Below are 19,723 nucleotides of genomic sequence, written 5' to 3' on the forward strand. Positions count from 1 at the left end.
TGTTGCCCTTGACCACAAAAAGCATTCCCACCCCTAGTGTATTATCTGAAATGTATAAAACAGCCACACGAGGGTAGTAAAAGTCCGTGATTCAATGTGCAACAACTCTCTTTTTTCCCCTTATAATTGAATTTATTATACTAAGTATAATCCCTTAATTGGATTTGAAAAGCAAATGAAAATGACATTATTCAAACAATTTTTATTCCCCCCGTTCAGGGATTTGCTTTATTTATCCTGATACCCAACTATCTTGCCCGGCACCTAATTTCCCTCCCAGCATTACGTTGCATCAACTTCCACAAAAATAATAGAAATATGTTTTCCTCATGACAGACATGACAAAAATAAGCCATTTTACAAATTGAGACACTTTTGATGCCTGTGTGTGTGCTTCCTGCACACGCACAGCTGTTGTTGGGGCCGGTCAGCGTAAATCACGTTCCATTCGTTCTTAGTGGCGCAGCAGTCACTTTCTCCCTTGGCCTCAACAACGTCCTTCCCCCGTGCTGCTGCCTCTGTAGCTTATATCCGATTTCCCCCTCCCAAATAAGTCAGCTGGGATAGGCTTCAGCACACTCACAACCCTAATGAGGACAAGCACCATCAAAAATGGATGGACGGACGCTTGTTTGTAAACACTCGAGCTGCTATTGACTGATAACAATATTAGTCTTGTTTTCTGATGACATATTTCATTTTCAGCCAGATTTTGCCCTGTCCACGTTTCGATCGAAAACTACATGAGATACATTTGAGTAGGCTTGTTTTGTTAAAATCTATTGCTGTAATGCTTCATTTCAGAAGGAAGCCGTATGAGCCATGGAGCTAAGTGCATAACGATTAATTTCCTTCAGCTCATTGTTGTATTTATTGCACCGCTCTTGTTCTGTCGATGACGTCACACAACACATGGCGGCGTATCGATTTTGGCCCTGCGATTGCCTGGCGGGCCCGTCCAGGCTGTAGCCCACCTTTGGAAAAATGTCAACATGAACTGCACTTGTAATCGGTTCAAGACGCCACGGTGACACAGTCCACACAGAAGGAAGCAAAAGGACGTGACATAGGGAGCCCAGAGGAAGAAGGGGCGCACAAAAGAGCGTGAGAAAGTCTGACCCTTTCTACGATGGGACTCGAGGGCGACCCAGTGGAGGACATCACAGCATTTGAAGGGGAAAATACTGCAGTGCTCTTCGAACACGCAGTAAACAACCTCATACTTTGATGCGTCCGTACTGAATGGCCATTAGTTAATAAGTATCCATTGTGTTTCCTTCACATATTGTGATGTAGAGCGACACTTTTGAACATGATCACCAAGAGAAGGTGGGGTGGCATTATTTTCACTGATTGCACGGAGATGTAGTGCGCTGAGTGAGATGATCCATGACTCTTAAGGGATTTTACATATGCATAGCCACCCCCCTTCCAACTTGCATGCACATTAGACGCGGTTGCAGCCGGGGGTCCGGCAGCACTTGGACAGATGGTCCAATGGGGATGCAGAGCTGGGAGGAAGGGAGGAAACGAGGGCTAAAGAGAGGGCTGGACGAAGAGGACAATGCAAATAGATATGCGTGCGTGTGTGCGTGTGTTTGGGCGTGTCAGTAAAAGAAGAAAGGTAGTGAACGTCGCCAACAACAATGCTGTCCTACTGACAATGCATTTGCAAGTATGACCACACAGTAAGTAGTGTATATGCGTCCATTTTATATAGGACTTGATAGTAAGCGGTACAAAAGGAAATCATGTATCTATAAATTATTTAATAGTTTAATTTAGTGATAAATTCAAGCGGGACTCAAAGAGCAGTTTGTGATTCTGTTTTGTTTGCACTTCCCGACCACCGTAGCAAGCGGAGGGGGCCCGCCTCGTAAAGCACCCTTGCTTATGGAAGTTCCGGGCTAGAACTGTCAAAATAAAATCTCACCAAACGACAACCGGTTCAAACACAACATATTTCGTTCACAAAACACAACAGGGTGGGACAGCGGACAGAGTAGATATTTGTCGCGGGGCGGGATGAACACTGCGAGTTGTGATTGTTCTTTGAATTTACGAGGCGCTAGCGTTTTATTGTGTACGAAAACGGCGTTTCCTCCGTGTTATTGTTACGACACACGCGTGCTCGACGCCACTTCCTGGAAGATTGACAGCTTCGCCCCACTCTTCAGTGGTTTTGGTGACGCGACTTCCAGTGTTGTGTGACGGCCGCAGCGAGGCTCCAACAGTTTTTTTTGGATCCGCTTTTCGCCCAGCTGGACGCCATAATGTTCGAGCGTTCGTAGGTTTCGTCAAAAGGGAGACGGCGCGAGGCCGGCGGAGTGACGCGGGCGCTGGAAACAAAGTAACAAGAGGCGAGCCCCCCGACGCGAGGGCTCGATGGCGGCTGGGGATGGAGCCCAGCTGCCGGCCACAGTCGCGGCCAGTCGGAGTGTGGAGAAAGCCCTGGAGGACGCCGCCGCCAGCGGGGCTCTCAACTTGGCCAACCGAAAACTCAAAGAGTTCCCCCGGAGCGCCAAGAACTACGACCTATCCGACATTACCCACGCAGGTAAATTCCAGTTCGAAGGCAGCGTTTCGCCTTGTTTTTCAATTCATTTGAACTCGCCCACCGGCTTGGGGTTTCTCCACTAAACCTGCATACGCAGTCACTCAAATCTTTCCACAGTGAAATACATCAAAAGATTTTTTTTTATTTCGAAATAGATTGTACTTTATCAAAACAAGCAGATTTTTTTACATTGATTTTTTAAAAGTTAATCTTTATTGTTTGCCTTTATTTTAAAAAAATTTATTCTTTTTTTTTTGTCGTTTCGGCCATGCTTTCCCCACTTCCAGCAGCTTCTCCATCTTTTCATGGACAGGTGCACAGTTTAAAAATTATTTTAACACTCTTGGCCAGCAATTATTGACCCCTGCTTCATTATAGTACATATTGTAGAATTACTACGTTGGTACTGTTTCGCCAAGTTCACTACACACCACTTTCTTAGGACCCAAAGGTTAGCCAAAAAAAAAGCAAAATACCTGCACAAAAAAAATTAAAAAAAAATAAAATACGAGCTTAAAACAACATACTGTACTTTCACTGACTGCGGGGTAATCAGGTGAACTGATGGTGGCCGGATGTTGTGAACTTCGCCAAGCAAGGGTTTGTAACTCGAAAAACCTGTGAGTTGCGGCACTCCAACTCAATCACTGAAATTAATCAAAACCTTTATTTATCCAGAAAAAATAGAAATCCATCGAGGTCTTTTTCAAGGGTGATCTGGCCACAAAGGCGGACTACAGTTCACATCATAGCAATTCAATGTATACGTAAAAGAACACTGTGTACATAAAAGAACAGTACAAATACAAACTGAAAACTACTGTCAACAAGACTACTAATCTACCCAGAATGCAGAGCAGTAAATACCTAATGTACAAATTGCAAGCAAAAGTCAAACGAAAAAAGTAAGTCAAGGTGATACCAAACCAAGCTTTAAAAATGATTATTTTACATGTCCTGTGAGAGGCAGCATGGTATCCAGACTGCTGAAAAATACAACAAATAAATAAAAAAAAACTTAGGAACATTGCGGCTGCAAAGTCTTCTTGTCGTTTATATTGTAGAGAATGACTTGAGAGACGCATTGTCCAGTCCCATGATGATTTGCGATGGTAAATATTGAACATTTTTAACATTGACGATTGTCAACTTTTGACTGTTTTCTGAGCAGATAGGGAGGGAAATCACTCCTCACCCCACAACACCGGATAATCACTCAGGATTATCTTTTACAGACAGCCGACAATCAGACATTTACTGACTTTGATCGTAACGTGAGGAAAATGCTCCAATTTGGCCCGATTGTAAGCGTATGGACGCACCCTGCTTTCGTTTTGGTGTTGAGCGACTAAAGCATAAGCACCCGGTTGGATTAAGACCGACTACCTCGTCGTTGCCGTGCGCAAAAAGAGGATTACGCCGTCCAGGTTGACTGAAATCAATCTTCAGATCCGCCGTGACCTACAAGCGACACCCGACGTCCTCGGCTAATTATGACCATCTGCTCATAACAAGCCAGGTGTCCATCCTTCAGGGACGAGGAGGCAAAACACAGCACAAGCTGACTTGATTGTTTTTGAAGGTGTTCCTGTTGTTGAATGTTTTTTCTGGAGAATTTGGTCTTTGTACTCGGATCGTGTTGAGACGGTGCTGAGAAAGCCAGAAGTGTTCACGATTAAAAATAAGGCCAGCCCAACCCACCTTCTTCCTCTTTCCCTCCCGGCAAACTTCCCAGCTCCACAAAGGTCAAAGGTTCGTACAAACGCTCACAAAGAAGACCCGCTTCTGGCGAGAGGCTCTCCCAAGCGAACAGAGCTCGGGCCTTGTACGCTCCACGCACAGCTGCAAGTGTGTGTTTTTGTTTGGTGCCGTTGCTGTTTGATGAGCGTGCGCCCCGTCCATCCTCAGGCTGGACCAAGTCGACACGATGATATCTTAAGATCTTTTTGCTCCTGGACTGACTTTGATAGTGATGCTCATGCTTGGGAATTTGTTGCAGACAAAAGGAGCGGCATTTTCTCACGAGGCGATAATAATCTTTGTAATACTGCTCTTAGTTTTGTGTTATTAAAAACAAAAAAACAAAACGCATTGCAGCAGAGGAAGTTTGTCTTTCGGCACGAGAAATTGCTTTTTTTGCTGCCAAAGTTAATGAAACAATACCCTCTGGTGCAGCAGTGGCAAAAGTGCTCACACTTAATAGATTTACAGAGACTTGTGTGAAAATAGAATGGTAAAACAGATACTTTCAGTCACTTTATCGAACAAAATAAGCAAGTAATGAGCACATTGTTGCACGAGCTGCTACAGGCACAAACGATGTCTTGACGCCCAGGCATTTCACACGCCTACTGGCAATCCAATCACTCGATTAATCGATGCGATAATCGGCAGAGTAATCGATTCTCAAAATATTAAAATACTGCAGCCCTACCGACGTCAAGCAATCCTTTTGTGTGTTCGCGTTCAATATGGAACCAGCTGTTTCCATCTGCTGTGAGGCCGTCTGCGTACACCCGCTTGCTTTATTTCCTCCGGGCGGCGGATGTGGGCTCTCCGTTCACTTCTGCTTTGTCTTGTCACTTTGTCTGGCTGTTGTGAGCACACGACTTAATGCCCGTCCTAACCTCGCTGTTGACTGATGAACGCAACGGTCTGTTTTAGCGCTTGTCGTTGACCCTGGAAGCGCCTTTACCGTCCGGGGACGGCATTCAGTAACACACAAGCCCAGTCGGGTTGATGATTCAGATCGTGAGTCGCACTTTGAAAGTATTTCAGAGCACCATGGCAGCTGGTTGAATGCTTGGGGTGCGGGGGGGGGGATGTGATCCCTCCCCAGTCCCATGGGAGGTAACCAGAGCGAAGACAGTGCGCTTATAAGTACACACTTGACTGGCGCAAGGCCGGATTCAAGGCGCTACTTTTTGGTGTTTAGTTTTGTTTCCTGGCCGCAACACAGTGAAACTCGATGAGGGCGTGTAAATAACTGCCTGTTGTGTATGTGTGTGTGTGTGTGTGTGTGTGTGTGTATGTGGTGAATCATGAAAGGCCAGGCTCTGTGCGTCTTACGTAACCAAGCTGATTCATGAACCTCCACACTGAGGAAGTTCATGATACGGCGTGTTCGGGGGCCTCCGAGGGTGATCGACGGTGGGTCGTTCACGTTAGGCTTCCGTTGGGACGGCTAGAGACGAACCTGCCATTCGGCCGTAACTGGTCGCATCTCAGGGAAACGTACAGTCTAGCGTCGTCGCTAGCCTCCGGTAATGCACATGCTTTCCTTTCTCCTCGGTGGTGGCTCGCCGCTGTGTTCTCACAGCTCGGCTGTGTGCGTGACGTTGCCGCGGTGATCGGAACGGTGTCGCTGCTTTTGCCATCTGTTTCCACATCTCTCACTATTCGGCGCTTGTCGCAGAGCATTCGGGTTTCTACTCGGGCTGGGCGAATCGAGTTTGTAGTGCTACCTCAATTCGAGCTTAATTTGTTCCGGAAACAAGCATTTGACTCAAATCACTCATTTTCAAGTCAGTTTTCCCCATTGAAATGAATGGAAAAAAAACAATCTGTTCTAAACCCCCCCAAACACAAACAAATTATAACATAACTTGGGCTACAACTAACGGTTGTTTTAATAATTGATGAAGCTGTCGATAATTTTTTTCCGATTTAATCGAATCGTATTTAAAAAGAAAAACTCATGTTTTGAACAAAGGGATGTTTAAAAGAAAGAGAGTGTTATTTTAATTATTTCTGTGGAAGTCGATGCTGGGCAAAAAAACCAAAACATTTATTACAGTTTCAATTCAGCTTGTTTACTCTCAGGACGGGCGCGATAAAGCAAATCCCAGAAGGGACAAAAAGCAAAACTCGTTTTGAATGTCATTGTGATTTGCTTTTCCTGTACGCAAAGTACAGAAAAATCAATTAAAATCAGGGATCCGATTTTTGTGATATCAGGAAGCAGCGCTCTTCTTCCAGTGGGTGAGCCCGTGTGTCAAGTCAGTGGGAGGGAAAGCTGTGTGAGGAGGAGGAAGTGGTGAAGATGGAAGTGTGTGGGAGGAAGGCAAGTCAAAAGGGATGTCTTCGACAAGGACGTTGAACTCCCCGTCGTTTGCTGTCGAGTTAAACATCACTCGGCGCTGTTCTCTTTCGCTTAAGTGCTCTTTCGCCATGATAAGTGCTTGTTGCACACCGTGTAGAAACACTCGATGCATCCTACCATTGTGAAACTGCCTGAGTAAGCCTACGGTTGCATGGTGTTCTACAGCGAACCCTCGCTAAAATGTTTCTAATTTAATTTCATCATGTAATTCATGTTAAACCTCAAATATACCCAAAACTATCACCCCTAAAGGCGCTTATATCGAAACTCCTCTTACAACATTACCCTTAAAAATTACAAGCTCACAGATGACTTCATTTGCTGGTGTGTGCAGCGTCGAGACCGAGCCCTGCCGCAAATAGCAAGAATCCGCGAATAATTGATACGCCCCCCCACCCCAAAGGCGTTTGCAATTGTCTATAGCAAAGCACTTAAAACAGATTTATTATTTCTTCAACACAAAGAATAATCGGCAAAGCATCAACACCCTGCAGCTAGCATGTACGCAATCATGAATCCATGTTACATAAACGACTGTTCAGTAGTTAAATTTTTCAACACAAACAAACCACATTTGCATGGGTCTCATCAATTGTATTAGCCTAAATGACACGCTAGCACGAACTGATGTGATATCACCATGTGGCCTGAGATACTTGTGATTCGCCTTTGGCCACACCGCAAGCACTGATTTCATAGCAATTGTTTTGTATTAGCTGCCTTGAAAGGCTGCGGAGTGCACAGCGGATCGTGCGTTTTCCTTCTCACGAGACACTTTGGCTCTAGTAAGCACCAGCAAAAAGATGATGGCGACGTTGCGATCACGATCTGTAATTAAGATCTGCAAGAGAGCTTTGCACACATTTTCACTTATTGCACCGGCAAGAAGTGAAAATTCGGAATATACACAGACCATAGAGTTAATTGAAGAAATAGTTACCCCTTCCACACGCTTTAAACACATTAAAACTTATTACAACACACTTTTTATAAAAGTATTCCTAGGCTCGTGTTCTGACTCACTCGGTGTCAAGAAATGGGCTATTATATAACATCACTTTGAGGAAAAGAAGACACGCTTGTCCACTTCTGCAAATTAGAGGCGAAGCGTGTTTTGGTTTTAAGCTGTTTATTTGTCTCTCCAGTTGAAGTTTACTCTAAAACTCGCACACAAAACCAAACCGAATTCAACATTTGTAGCATGTAGCATTCTCTCTGCTTTTTGAGAATGAATATTATTGGAGCTTAACCTTGACTACCTCTTCTCCGCACAATGTGGTTCTACACTGAAGGCGGGCAACTCTAAATTGGGACTTTAAATTGTAAAATCCTATGGAGAAAAAAAAAAAGTCGCATAAAAATCTGCGATACAGTGGGCGCCAACGACGCACTGTGATATAGCAGCTGAACACAACGTTCATTCAGTCAGAGGGGAAAAATATCCTGTCCTGGCCCTGCCCTCTTGAATCGGACTCCCCATCGTGTCGCCTGATAAGGAATGTTGTCCCGCTTCATGCGGGACTGCGCAGCATTTTTATCCCTTGTCCAGTGACCCACATAGATATAAAAGGAAACGCCGGCCAAACAAAGGCTGGATGGATGGATGGATGTTGACGTGGAAGAACACTGTCGTATAAATCTGGTCACACTGACAATAGCAGCCGAGCTAAGTAGTGATGTGTCACTGTGGAACAGTCGTGCGTGTCAGGATTGCATTTCTCCCCGCCGTGACATGTTGCCAGCTTGTCTGCTTTGACGGCAGCCTGCTTCTGTCATGCTGAATCATGGCAGAGCTTGCTGTTTTTGTTCTAAACGGGGGGGGGGGGGGGTCAACTCACTTCTAGCCCGACTCGATGTCAAGTGGGTCAGACCAGTAAAATCATAGCATAATTATTCATACTGTGTAAAGGCACAAGACTTACTTGTATTTGGAACTAAAATAGAGTGTTGCTCTTAAACTAAACCAATTTATGACAATCTAGGAATTATTTTCATTTTTGTGCATAATTCTCAAAAGCCAAATTGACGCTCAAACTGTACAAACAATAGTGAGAGCTATTTTGTTTGTATTGTAGAAGAAAGTGATCACCTGCCCTGTAAATGAATACACTTTATACATTAAACATATTATTGATTTTATGACATTGATTTGCAAACTCCTTTGTAATGAAGTTATCAACTAACGCTTCATGGCAGAACTTTTATACATAGCTAGGGATGGGCGAGTACTGATACCAGTTCTCAGTACAGGGTGGATATCGGATCAGCCTTATTGGCGACATCGGTTCGGCCTTATTTCAAGCTATCGGTGGTCTGACACATGGTAGAATTATAATGTGCTTCAGAAAGAATTGTGTTAATTGAAATATGCATCAAAAGTGCTAGTGGTATCGGTGAGTACTCAAACGTGAATACTTGTACTGGTATTGGTCTGTGGAAAAAAAGTGGTGTAGAACATCCCTAGCTATTGGCACGACAATAATTCAATTTCACAGAACTGTAAGCATAACTCATTCACAGCGGCGGCTAAAAATCGCGGCCGAATTCAACCCCCGAGTGGCCGCTTTTGGCCCGCGGGCCATACCATTGACACCCTGGCACTTTCTTTGAAAAACGGATGTTCCCACATCTTTGGCTGTCTGTTGGACAATTGATACGGAGAGCGGACGGCCCCTCTCCTCCATCCCCCAGTGGAAACGCTACTTCCCACCCCCAGCTTTTGTTCACGCGGTTCCCTTGCAGCGAAGATGCGCCGCAACCAGACACCATCGCTGTCCGTCCCGTATGCTTCGAGGAAACGCGCACACCTCGCCGCTGTTTATTTCTGCGCACTGGCACGATTCTTTTTTCCGTACGTTTTAGTTGAAAGGACTTCCTCCAGCCAACAAATCAATAAACAGCCGCCGGGATGTCTGCCATTGACTGACTTCCGTGCAAGTGAAAGCTTGGTGCTCATAGAGCTTTTTAGACTCACCAGCGAGGGCTAATGGAAGTGGTTCTCAAACTGGGGTCCGCGAACCTTAATTTTAGGGTGCGCAAAATCATTTGCAATGAATGATGTCGGATTATTTAAAAAAAAAAAAAATAATAATAATAATAATAAAAGGGCACATCTACATATGACAACCAACACATTCTCAAGTTTTAAGTACAATACATAACTTAAGAACTGTTTGGTTTTCAACGTTTATTTAGGTACAATTTTCATTTAACTTTCATGTGCAATACATTTTAATGGAGTTGTTTCAGTGCAATTTTGCTATATTTCAGCGCATGTTAATGTTCAAACTGTACAATGTTTTTTTTTTTTTTTTTTTTTCCTTTCCCCCAGATCTGTCAAAGAATCGTCTGTGTGAGCTGCCGGAGGAGCTCGGTCACTTTATCTCATTGGAGACGCTGAGTCTTTACCACAATGGGATGCGTTCACTGTCCCCCTGCCTGGGGAACCTCCAGGCCCTCACCTACCTCAATCTCAGGTACGCGCGCACAAAACCCTCCCATGACGCTGCAATGTTACGGTTGCCTAGAGACCGCTTGTCTCCCCAAGCAGCCACAGAAGTGCGCCGACATAAAGAACATGAAATGTTGTCGTTTGCGTCCACAGCCGTAATCTGTTGTCCAGTTTATCTCCGTCTGTGTTTGAGCTTCCTCTCCTGCGAGTGCTCATCGTCAGCAACAACAAGCTGTCTTCACTGCCTGCCTCCATATTTGCCCTCGCACATCTACGACAGCTGGTAGCATCAACGCACACAACAATAGCGATACGATCAGATGTCGTGGGATTTGGCGTGACTGCTTTTGCTCGTCGTCTCTCCTCAGGACGTGAGCTGCAATGAGCTGCGGTGTTTGCCCGCGGAGCTCGGCCAGCTGGAGTGTCTGCGGGACTTGAACCTGAGGAGGAACCAGCTCACCGCTTTGCCCGAAGGTACGCAAACGTGACCAGATGGGCTCGAATTCGGCGAAAAGTTAAAAAAAAATCCCGTTCCTCTCCCGTGTCCAGAAATTTCTGAGCTCCCGCTCATCCGCCTCGATGTGTCCTGCAACCGGATTACCCAGGTGCCCCTGTGCTACCGTCACCTGCGGCACCTTCAGAGCATCTCGCTGGACAGTAACCCGCTGCAGATGCCCCCCGCGCAGATCTGCTCCAAGGGCAAATACCACATATTCAAGTATCTGAACATGGAGGCCTGTAAGAGGAGCCAGGAGGAGCTGGAGAGACACCTGAGGCCCACCGGCTTTAACAGCTGGTCAGTGCCTCGGCCTCTCCACGGGTCACACCTTCCCTTAACGCACCACGTGACCAATAACCCATCCTCGTGTTGCAGTTTGTCTGACCAAGAGCTGTTCACCAGTCAGTTTGGAGGGCTCGACTCTGGTTTTAACAGTGTCGACAGTGGCAGCAAAAGATGGTCTGGGAATGAGGCGAGTCCACGCGAGAGCCGTAGTGCTACGACATGCCCGCCTGTTACCTTGGTAACAAACACTTCACTGTGTGTGTGTGTGTGTGCGTGTAGTCCGCAGATGACTTCTCAGAACGTTCCCTCCGCATTTCTGAGGTCAGCAGAGACCAGCGAAATCTGGAGGAGGAATCTCCCCTTGAAGTCAGCAAAGGTGAGAGTGTCCAATTCTCAAGACGGCCGACGAAGCAAAGACGCAGTTTAGGTCCGATCGTCGTTATCCGTGTACCTAGCTGAAATTTGCTTGCCTAAACCTCAAATCTCCATTCTGCTGCGTCGGCAGTCAACGGGCGAGCGGAGCAGGTCGACTTCATCGACAGCAGTGTGACGGAGGAAGAGGAGGAGGAAATGAAGACGGACCCTCTCACGCCACCTCTTATAGCGCTGGTATGAGGCAAAAGCTGCTCATTGCACAACATCCGGTTTCTGTTCTTGATTGTGCCACTGATTTCCAGGAGCTGAAGGAGAGAACTGCGCTGTCCCTCAACAACGAGGCTACAATACGCCGGTATGTCCTGGCGTGTTTTTATTTTATTTTATTTTTATTTTTTTTATTTTTTATACATGCTGACACGCTTATCACCCTTTCCGGCCGCTCCGTGTGTGCGTGCTACGAGGTCACATGACACAATATTTGAAGAGCTGGGGAAAGTCAATAGACGAGCGTTCCCATTCCTTACTCTTGTCAGTTAGACATTGTCCCAAGTCTGCAGGCTTTTCTACAGCTTTCACATTGATCACAGTATGACAGTCTCGCGACAGTGTAGTTGTCAGTGTGATGGGGAAAGTATTCGCAGCGCTCCACTTTTTCCACATTTTGTCCTGTTGCAGCCTTATTCTGAAATGGAATAATGTGTTCACAAAAGCACACAATGAAAACATGAGAGAGGTTTTTGCTTATTCATTTAAAAGCGAAACGATAAAAAGGTAGACCGTTTTAATACAGGAGTGTCAAGCTTGTTTTCGCTGAGGGCCACATCACGGTTATCGTACAGGGGTTTGTAGTTGCCTATCGTTGCCAAAAGATGGCAGCAAACCACTTAAAATGGAGACTGGTAGTTCCGTTTGGATTGATTTTATTTACAAACATTAATCAGTGACGCAGGCTTTTTTTTTTTTTTTTCTTCTCCCTGCTCTCTCCGGTGCAGATCCAGTCTTCACGTGGAGGTCGCCGCCCGGTTACCCTCTCCCTCGCTGTCGCCCAAATCTCCCTCCAGCCCCAGCACGGAGGAGCGCCGCCGGCCAGGCACGCTGCTCATCTGGCAGGAGCGAGAGCGACTGCAGCAGCAACAGGGAGAGAAGGCCAGGTAAAAATGCAGGTGAACTATTGAGAAAATGTCCTTAACACATTCACTGCCATTGACGGCTTTAGAAGTCAAATATCCACGTTAACTGGAAAGGCTGGCAGTGAATGAGTTATAGGAGACTGGCGATATTAAGCCGTCTTTTACTTGGACATGGTAGCCGGGGCATCGCACCTGTGTGGGATGTTTCTGCATGCCAGTGTTGTTTGAAAATGACCTCGTTGATAATGTCATGGGCGGATAAACTATAAAGTAATGATTACACTGATGTGCACAGTGTATTTGTATAGTTGCTATGACGTTGGTTTGTGTATGTTTTATAGCAGTGGCCCTCAGTGTAATACCACTAGCTGTACCCAAAAAAATCATTAAAATAAATGTTCGAACTCCATAATGTTACAGTGGTTTTAGCACTTTTTAATCCTACGCAGTACATTTGTTAAGTGCAGTTCATTAGTCTTTAACTTTTGAGTACAATACATTTGTATTTAATCTTAAAAATTACTCCTATATCCAAACGGTGTCAATGCTCCTACTGTGCATAATGTTACGGTGGCTTACAAGTAATATTAAATGTACCTATTGGGAATAAATGTGTCTTGTTTTTGATGAACACTTGGGCCTTCTACGCTTCTGTCTTTTAAAGATGGTCATTATAGTGGGACTTTGAGAGCCACCTATATTTTGATGTAGTACAAATTGAGAACCCCTGCTTTATGCATTTTGATAACCATCATGTCAAGGTTCTGTTGAGTCGTCATATATAAATAATGTGTCTCTATTCTTGCAGCTTGCTGAAGTCGTTCACCAAAACAGGAAGTCTTGTCACCTCTGCAGTGCCGACAGGAAGTAGTAGCTCCGAGTGAGTTAAGAGGTGTTTGGACACATTCAACACTAGTCAACGCTACAGCCTCATAAACGCTCCTCTGCCTCCCTCTAGTGGCCCATCACCAGAAAGTAGTCCCTCCCACTGTGGCCTCCGACCGAGATGTGCCGTGAGTTGCACGCACTCCTCCTCAGTCGTGCACACTTAAAACATGAAAACATTCCCAATGTTGTCTCGACCGTTCCTTTAGAGCACCGAACACGCCGCCGCTTTGTGTTCTTCGGCGACGCTGCATCTTCAACGCTCAAGGAGCAGAACAGGTACAGAGATTACGCCACCACCAAAGGTTACGGGATCATCTGTCAGAGACATCGGGCAATTGGCCATTAAAAAGAAGAAAAGAATATAAATTGAAGAGTCAGGAAAACATAGCAACGTAAAAAAAAACGGAGAAAAAAAAACAAAACAAAAATTACCCTTGAGTATGCAGGCCTCCACTGTACTTGGAAAAAAAATTCTGAACTCTTCCAGAGGGGCCGTCCTCCCCGAAGACATCTCCACCTGCACTGAACCAGAAACCCAACAGCTTCCTGTTCCGCACATCGTCCCGCAGCAACGTCCGACCTACAGGTAAGCGTGCGACAATCAATGCGAGCTCACCGAGGTCCGGCTTTGGCACTGTCTGTGTCGTCTACAGGTTTCTCCCTCAGCGAGACGGGCAGGAGCGAGTCCCGCGCGACCGTGCGTTCGCCCAAGGAAGAGAGGGCGGACGCCGCGCAGCTTCGTAAGGTCGGTCGGACGATTTGATGTCGTTTTACAACGTGTCGTCGCCACCTTGCGTGCTCACGGTTTTGGTCCGCAGACGCTGGAAGCCCGGCTCAAGATCACCCTGGCCGAGGACCTGGGGGAGGCGCTGTCCGACGGCACCGTCCTCTGTCAGCTGGTCAACAGCGTTCGAGCGCGTTCCGTCTCCATCATTCACATTCCGTCCCCCGCAGTGGTGCGTCTACTTAGAGATGTGAAGTGGGGACTATATACTATGATAAACTGCATGTTCACTGTTTTAGACGCACAAGCTGTTAGCAACGTGTGCACAAGTGGTGGAGACCGCCGTATTTAAATGGTTTTCACCATGGCAAATTTGGTAAAGCAGTGCAAGCGCAAAATGAAGTTTAAAGTGATGGAACTGGAAGCGTTAGTGGAAAAGACAAACAAACGTTACTGTGTTACAGAATAGAAATCTTTCGCTCTGATAATTTTGCAACCGCACAAAAGCCGTTCTTGGCTTGATTGAACTCCCCCTGGGTGTGTGGGAGTTGCATTTGCCCATCCTTGATATTACATTTATATGTCATGATAAGTTCTGTTTTTGCATTTTGGTAAATCAGGCCCTATATGTGGTGATGTCCTTGTCCTTTATTTTTCAGCCCAAACTGAGCTCAGCCAAGTGTCGACTCAACGCGGAAAACTTCATGGCCGCTTGCCGCAAGCTGGGCGTCCCCGAGGTAGCATAAAAATGATAATGACTCTGATTTACATAGCGCCTTGCAAGGGACAATAATTCACGGGGGAATTGAAATATACAATGTTCCCGCACTATTCATGGAGGATCGTGACCGACCCTGCCGTGAATCGTAAAAATCTGCACATAATCGACGCCCCCAGAAAGGGGTTTGTAATTGTGTACAGAAGCCACAAAAGGGCGGAAAAAGAGACGGGGAATAAAAGCCCCTCCCCTCATTTCAACATAGTTCCTCGGCACAGAGATGGGCCAAAACACACATTTTATTTAGTCTTTGTTTTCTTAAATTATATTACACTACAATACAAAATTAAAATACGATACTGTGTAAAGACGTTTGTCACCGTAATTCTAATTTGTCCTGACCTATGTAAGTAGCGTGTTAATATAGCGTGTCCTGTCCTGAACCCTCGCCGTCTTCACACTGCACGAAAAATATTTGCTTATTTGAGACATCTCTGAAATGCTTCAAGCGTAGCAAAATCTTTCATTTGCAAAAAAATGTAATTTAGGAAAAAACTGTTTGGGGTCATTGGTTGAATTTTGAGGGGAAAATGTATTTATTCCATTTTGGAATAAGGTTGCGACATAACAAAATGTGGAACACGTGAGGTGCATGGAGAGGTTTAAAGATGACCTGGAAGTTGTTGGGGAACCAGCGAGGGTGAATGAGAACTGTGGCGTCCTGTGACTGCTTTCTAACTGTATAACGCAGGGGTCTCCAAACTGCTGCCCGAGGGCCATTTGCAGGCTCCGCCTGTTTTTCACCGGCCCATGGCACATATACTAAAAATAAGCGCCCCACGTGTTTTACTTCAGTTCTCGTCATAAGTGCGAAATATGTATTTGTGTTTATTTTTTCCCTTCAAATTTGTTTTTGCAGTTTGTAAAACGGCCTCAAAAATGACATTTTTCTATCATTGGCATCGGGGGTAATGATGTTTGTGGAGCCGTTAACGTTTGGGTTTGGTCACGTGATGCTCGGCATATGTAGCAGATTTGAGTGCAATTTAGTCAAACTAAAAATATGACATGAAATTGCTCTGTCGTCCAAAAATGGGTTAATGATGTCGTATGGGAAAATAACAAAATATTTTTTAAAATGTTGAGTTTCAAATGAAACCCATTTTATCCAAATTAGGATTCAATCCGCTTAAGTTATTTTCATGCGCTAAGCGATGGCTAAAAGGTACAATTTGATGCGACAGTGTATTATTGACATTTAAATAACTGAAGTTGTAAATGACAAAATACACCCTTGGACAGCTTCATTACATTTACAATAACGTCGCTAAAATGGTTTTAAAAAGAAAAGGTGAGCGAGGCGGACACAAACGTCCAGCGTAGAGTCCAAACGGTTCCAAAATTCAAGTTCAAGAACTTCTTGCATCGGTGGATTTTTCAGTATGCGGCACGATTGTGGAAATGTTTGGACGCCCCTGTTTGAAAGTGTCGTGCGTTGCCTGTCACTGTTGCACCGACGACTCGAGCGCCCTTAAAACGCACGAGTCGCCGGTCCGAATCCCGCTTTTGCCCCCACCCACACTAACATCAGTTCCCTGTCATGTGTTGTTATTTTTATTTTATTTCCCCCCCCCCCCCTTCTGCCCTGTCCAGACGGACATGTGTGTGTGCTCTGATGTGCTTCTGTCTAAGCTGCCCCGTGTGCGGCGCTGCGTGGAGGCCTTGCTGGCCCTGGAGGATGGAACCCCGCTGCTGGCCGCAGATTTCCTGCTCTTCTACTGCGCCGCCATGGCGCTGCTCTACGTCCTCTACTACTCCCTGCTCGCCTAAGACCAAACACACACACACGCAGCACAAAGCCCTGAAATGCCTTCGCTTAATCTTGGAACACACAGAAAACCACTACATGCCCTCCATTTTCTCCCTAGAATGTGTTTTATATTTATGGCGAAAGCATTATACAGGGTGCCGACATTCAGCAACGTACTGTTAAGCATTTCCTCGCCCCCCCTTTATTTGTACTTACTTTGCACTGCTTGGATCTTCGAAAAAGGAAGGGAGCATCCTAAAGGCCGCGTGAGCTGAAGGCATACTGTGAATGTCTGCTTTACGATCGGTTTTACCATTTCAAGCATTTGCAAGCGAGACCCGAGTGCCTCCGAACTGACAAGACTGACAACTCGCGTCCACACTAAAAAGGTACAGACTACTTTTTGACGTCTTTGACGACTGGCTGACTGTATAAATGTAAACAGGTTATTAAATTATATATATTTTGTATTTATAAGTTTATTGTTTTGTTGAAAGGCTTTCACTAAGAAACTTGCGAAAGCTCCAACAGGGAAATGTGATTGATTTTCTATTATTCAGGCTTAAAATAACAGATTTTTTTTTTTCCTGCATTATTTTAGCATTTGTAAATCATCAAAGGCTTTACGGTGGCTACATTGCACATTGCTGTCAATGTCATCGTCGTTGCGCAATTGAAACATTTCCGCATTGATAAAATGTCGATGATCGCTATGAGACCGTTTTGAGATCCGACAATTGGGCTTTTGCTGAATTTGATCGTAAGCGAAGGGGAAAAAATGCCCAAATTCACCCCGATTATCGGTACGTCTGTACCCTATACTTTGCGATTGTCAACGCCGACTGTTTTCCGAGCATATCTGCTTGGAAAAAGCACAGCACATAATCGGTCAGGATAATCTTTCAACGACATCTGGCAATAGGGCTTTTGCTGACTTCGATCGCAAAAGGGGAAAACTGGTCGAATCCGGACCGATTATGGGTATGTACCTGACTTATCTGCCTTATTACTGCACATAAATGGTCAATAGCAACTAACTTGCCGCTGCATTCTCATTGTACGTTGATAGCAAGTTAAAACATGACAACTGTTGTGCGTTGATTTCTCCGTTTTGCTGTCTACGTTTGTCCCGCTAGCCAAACTGTCCTGCTGCTGTCTTTCTATTGGCCTACTGTTTGCATTTGATGTACACTGTTTGAATTCAAAATGTCTATTTTATAACTCGAACCGGCACACCCCCGCCGGTTTCCAACTATTCCGAAATACGTCCGCAAAGCAGAAATTCCCAGTTATCTTTTTTTATATTTATATACACTTTATTGAGACTACTTTTTCAAGTGATATAAATATATTTGTTAGATTCTTTTCTTCCCTGTTGTAAAGAATTTATTAAACCCTACTGTTGCAAAGAATTTATTAAAAAAATGGACTTTGATTGACGTCTTGCTTTTTTTGGGGGTCTTAACAAAAAAAAAAAAAAAAAACGCACCAAACTGCCTTATATTGGACCTGGATCTGACTGTGAGTATTATGGACTTAACAAAAATAGGAAATATAAAAATCTAGAGTGATTTTGTATATTTCCGTTGAAAAATGCAACCACTGACTGACCCCCTTTCCTCCTGGCCCAGGATGCCTTGTGCTCACCCCAGCTCACCACGGAGGATGACTGCCTGAGCCGGTTGTCCCGCACCGTCCGGGTTCTGGAGGGACTGGCTGGCTCCACATGACTGGAAAAAGCTCTGCCATCTCATTGTCGTATGAGCTAAAAGTATCATTGATGGCATAGCACACAAGCATAAAAACAAAAATGACAATTACAAAAAGTAAAAATGTCAAACCAGAAGGATTTTACGAAACACACATTCAGTAAATTATAGTTCTCCAGAGACCACGTGCAGAACCAGGGGGTGACCTGCGGCCACCCTCGACAAACTTGGCCACTCCATTGTGGTTTTTTTCTCAATTGCCTTTTTTTGAGGGGAGCCACAAGACGCCAAGGAAGAATGGGAACAATTCCATTCGCAGCCCCAAACTCGGTTCAGCAGCACACCCTCCCCCTGTCGACGATTGGTTTTCGAAGGCAAAATGTTGGCCGCCACACTGAATATAAAGAACACAAAATGTAACTAGCTGCAGTAAAAGTAATTGCTCTTGGGCACACCAAAAATTGCTTCTTTTTTTTTTTTTCTCTCATCCCTCTTGACCAACTGGCATATCAACGAGAGCATAAATTTTTTATATCACCTTTTTTTGGTATGATTTTTTTTTTTTTTCATGTCTTCCTTGTGATTGATAAAATGTCATCAGATATTTTATAATTGTAATAATTGTCTCAACATACACAGAACCCCATGATGGACACCTAGAGGAAGAGAAAAAAAAAGTGAGCTACATGACTCAGCCGAAATGAAAACTTGCAGTGACCATGGGAATGTTTTCAGCTGTTTTTCAGGTGGAACAAGGTTAGCAAAATACGATGCTTGAGCTGGACAAATCGAATTGTTTTCTTAAAACGCATGCACACCACTGTGTATTCAGCAAATCAGGCTTCACACTTAAGGCTGTAAAGGACAAATGATGGACCCCCCCCCCCCCCCCCCCCGTCCAAAAAAAATGGATTGTTGTGTGCGCTTGGGCAGGTTAATAGTTCTTTTTATGTGGTCGTTTTAAAAGGTTTACGCTTGGAGGGTTTTCAATCAGGTTAATGAGCCCTCTGGTCAGCCTCTCTCTGCCCTTGAGCGACACTTATAAAAAAATAAAATAAAAAAAATTAGGAGAACCAGGAGTGGAGGAAATTCAATGCAATGAGAACTAAAAAAAAATATATATATATTTTTTAATAAAAGCCAACCAGGAGTGGAGGAAATTCAATGCAATGAGATCGATGGAACGAAACAATGACTATTACTACTTCTCCCAGGTTTATATCTGAACTAAATTAAAATGAATATTACTGAACAATATTAAATGACTTAACACGAATTGAGTGTTTCATTCCAATAGGTGGTCTGTAAGTTTGCCAAGATTGTTTTACACCAAAATGTGCTCCGTTGTCCAGAGCACAGTGAATGCCTCACAGAATTGGCTTCTTACCAAACAGCTGTTAATGGTATAAAAGGAACAAAAATGTATCTTAAGGAAAACCAATAACTGAACTGTATATTGAAGACATTGAACA

General features: G+C 44.7%; 1 protein-coding gene across 1 annotated transcript; it reads left to right on the forward strand.

Annotated features, from left to right (window-relative positions):
• Nucleotides 1–1,735: 1,735 nt before the first annotated feature.
• Nucleotides 1,736–17,977, forward strand: lrch4 (leucine-rich repeats and calponin homology (CH) domain containing 4). The gene is given in 18 exon segments (XM_061764208.1): nt 1,736–2,557; nt 9,991–10,135; nt 10,264–10,393; nt 10,479–10,584; nt 10,660–10,906; nt 10,985–11,081; nt 11,174–11,270; nt 11,400–11,503; nt 11,572–11,624; nt 12,265–12,423; nt 13,211–13,282; nt 13,361–13,415; nt 13,497–13,566; nt 13,778–13,904; nt 13,906–14,035; nt 14,109–14,246; nt 14,674–14,751; nt 16,386–17,977. Coding segments are annotated over 18 exon segments (2,157 nt in total). The 5' UTR covers nt 1,736–2,385; the 3' UTR covers nt 16,563–17,977.
• Nucleotides 17,978–19,723: the final 1,746 nt, after the last annotated feature.

The sequence above is a fragment of the Phyllopteryx taeniolatus genome, chromosome 23 (assembly GCF_024500385.1).
Source record: "Phyllopteryx taeniolatus isolate TA_2022b chromosome 23, UOR_Ptae_1.2, whole genome shotgun sequence".
Taxonomy (NCBI): Eukaryota; Metazoa; Chordata; class Actinopteri; order Syngnathiformes; family Syngnathidae; genus Phyllopteryx; species Phyllopteryx taeniolatus.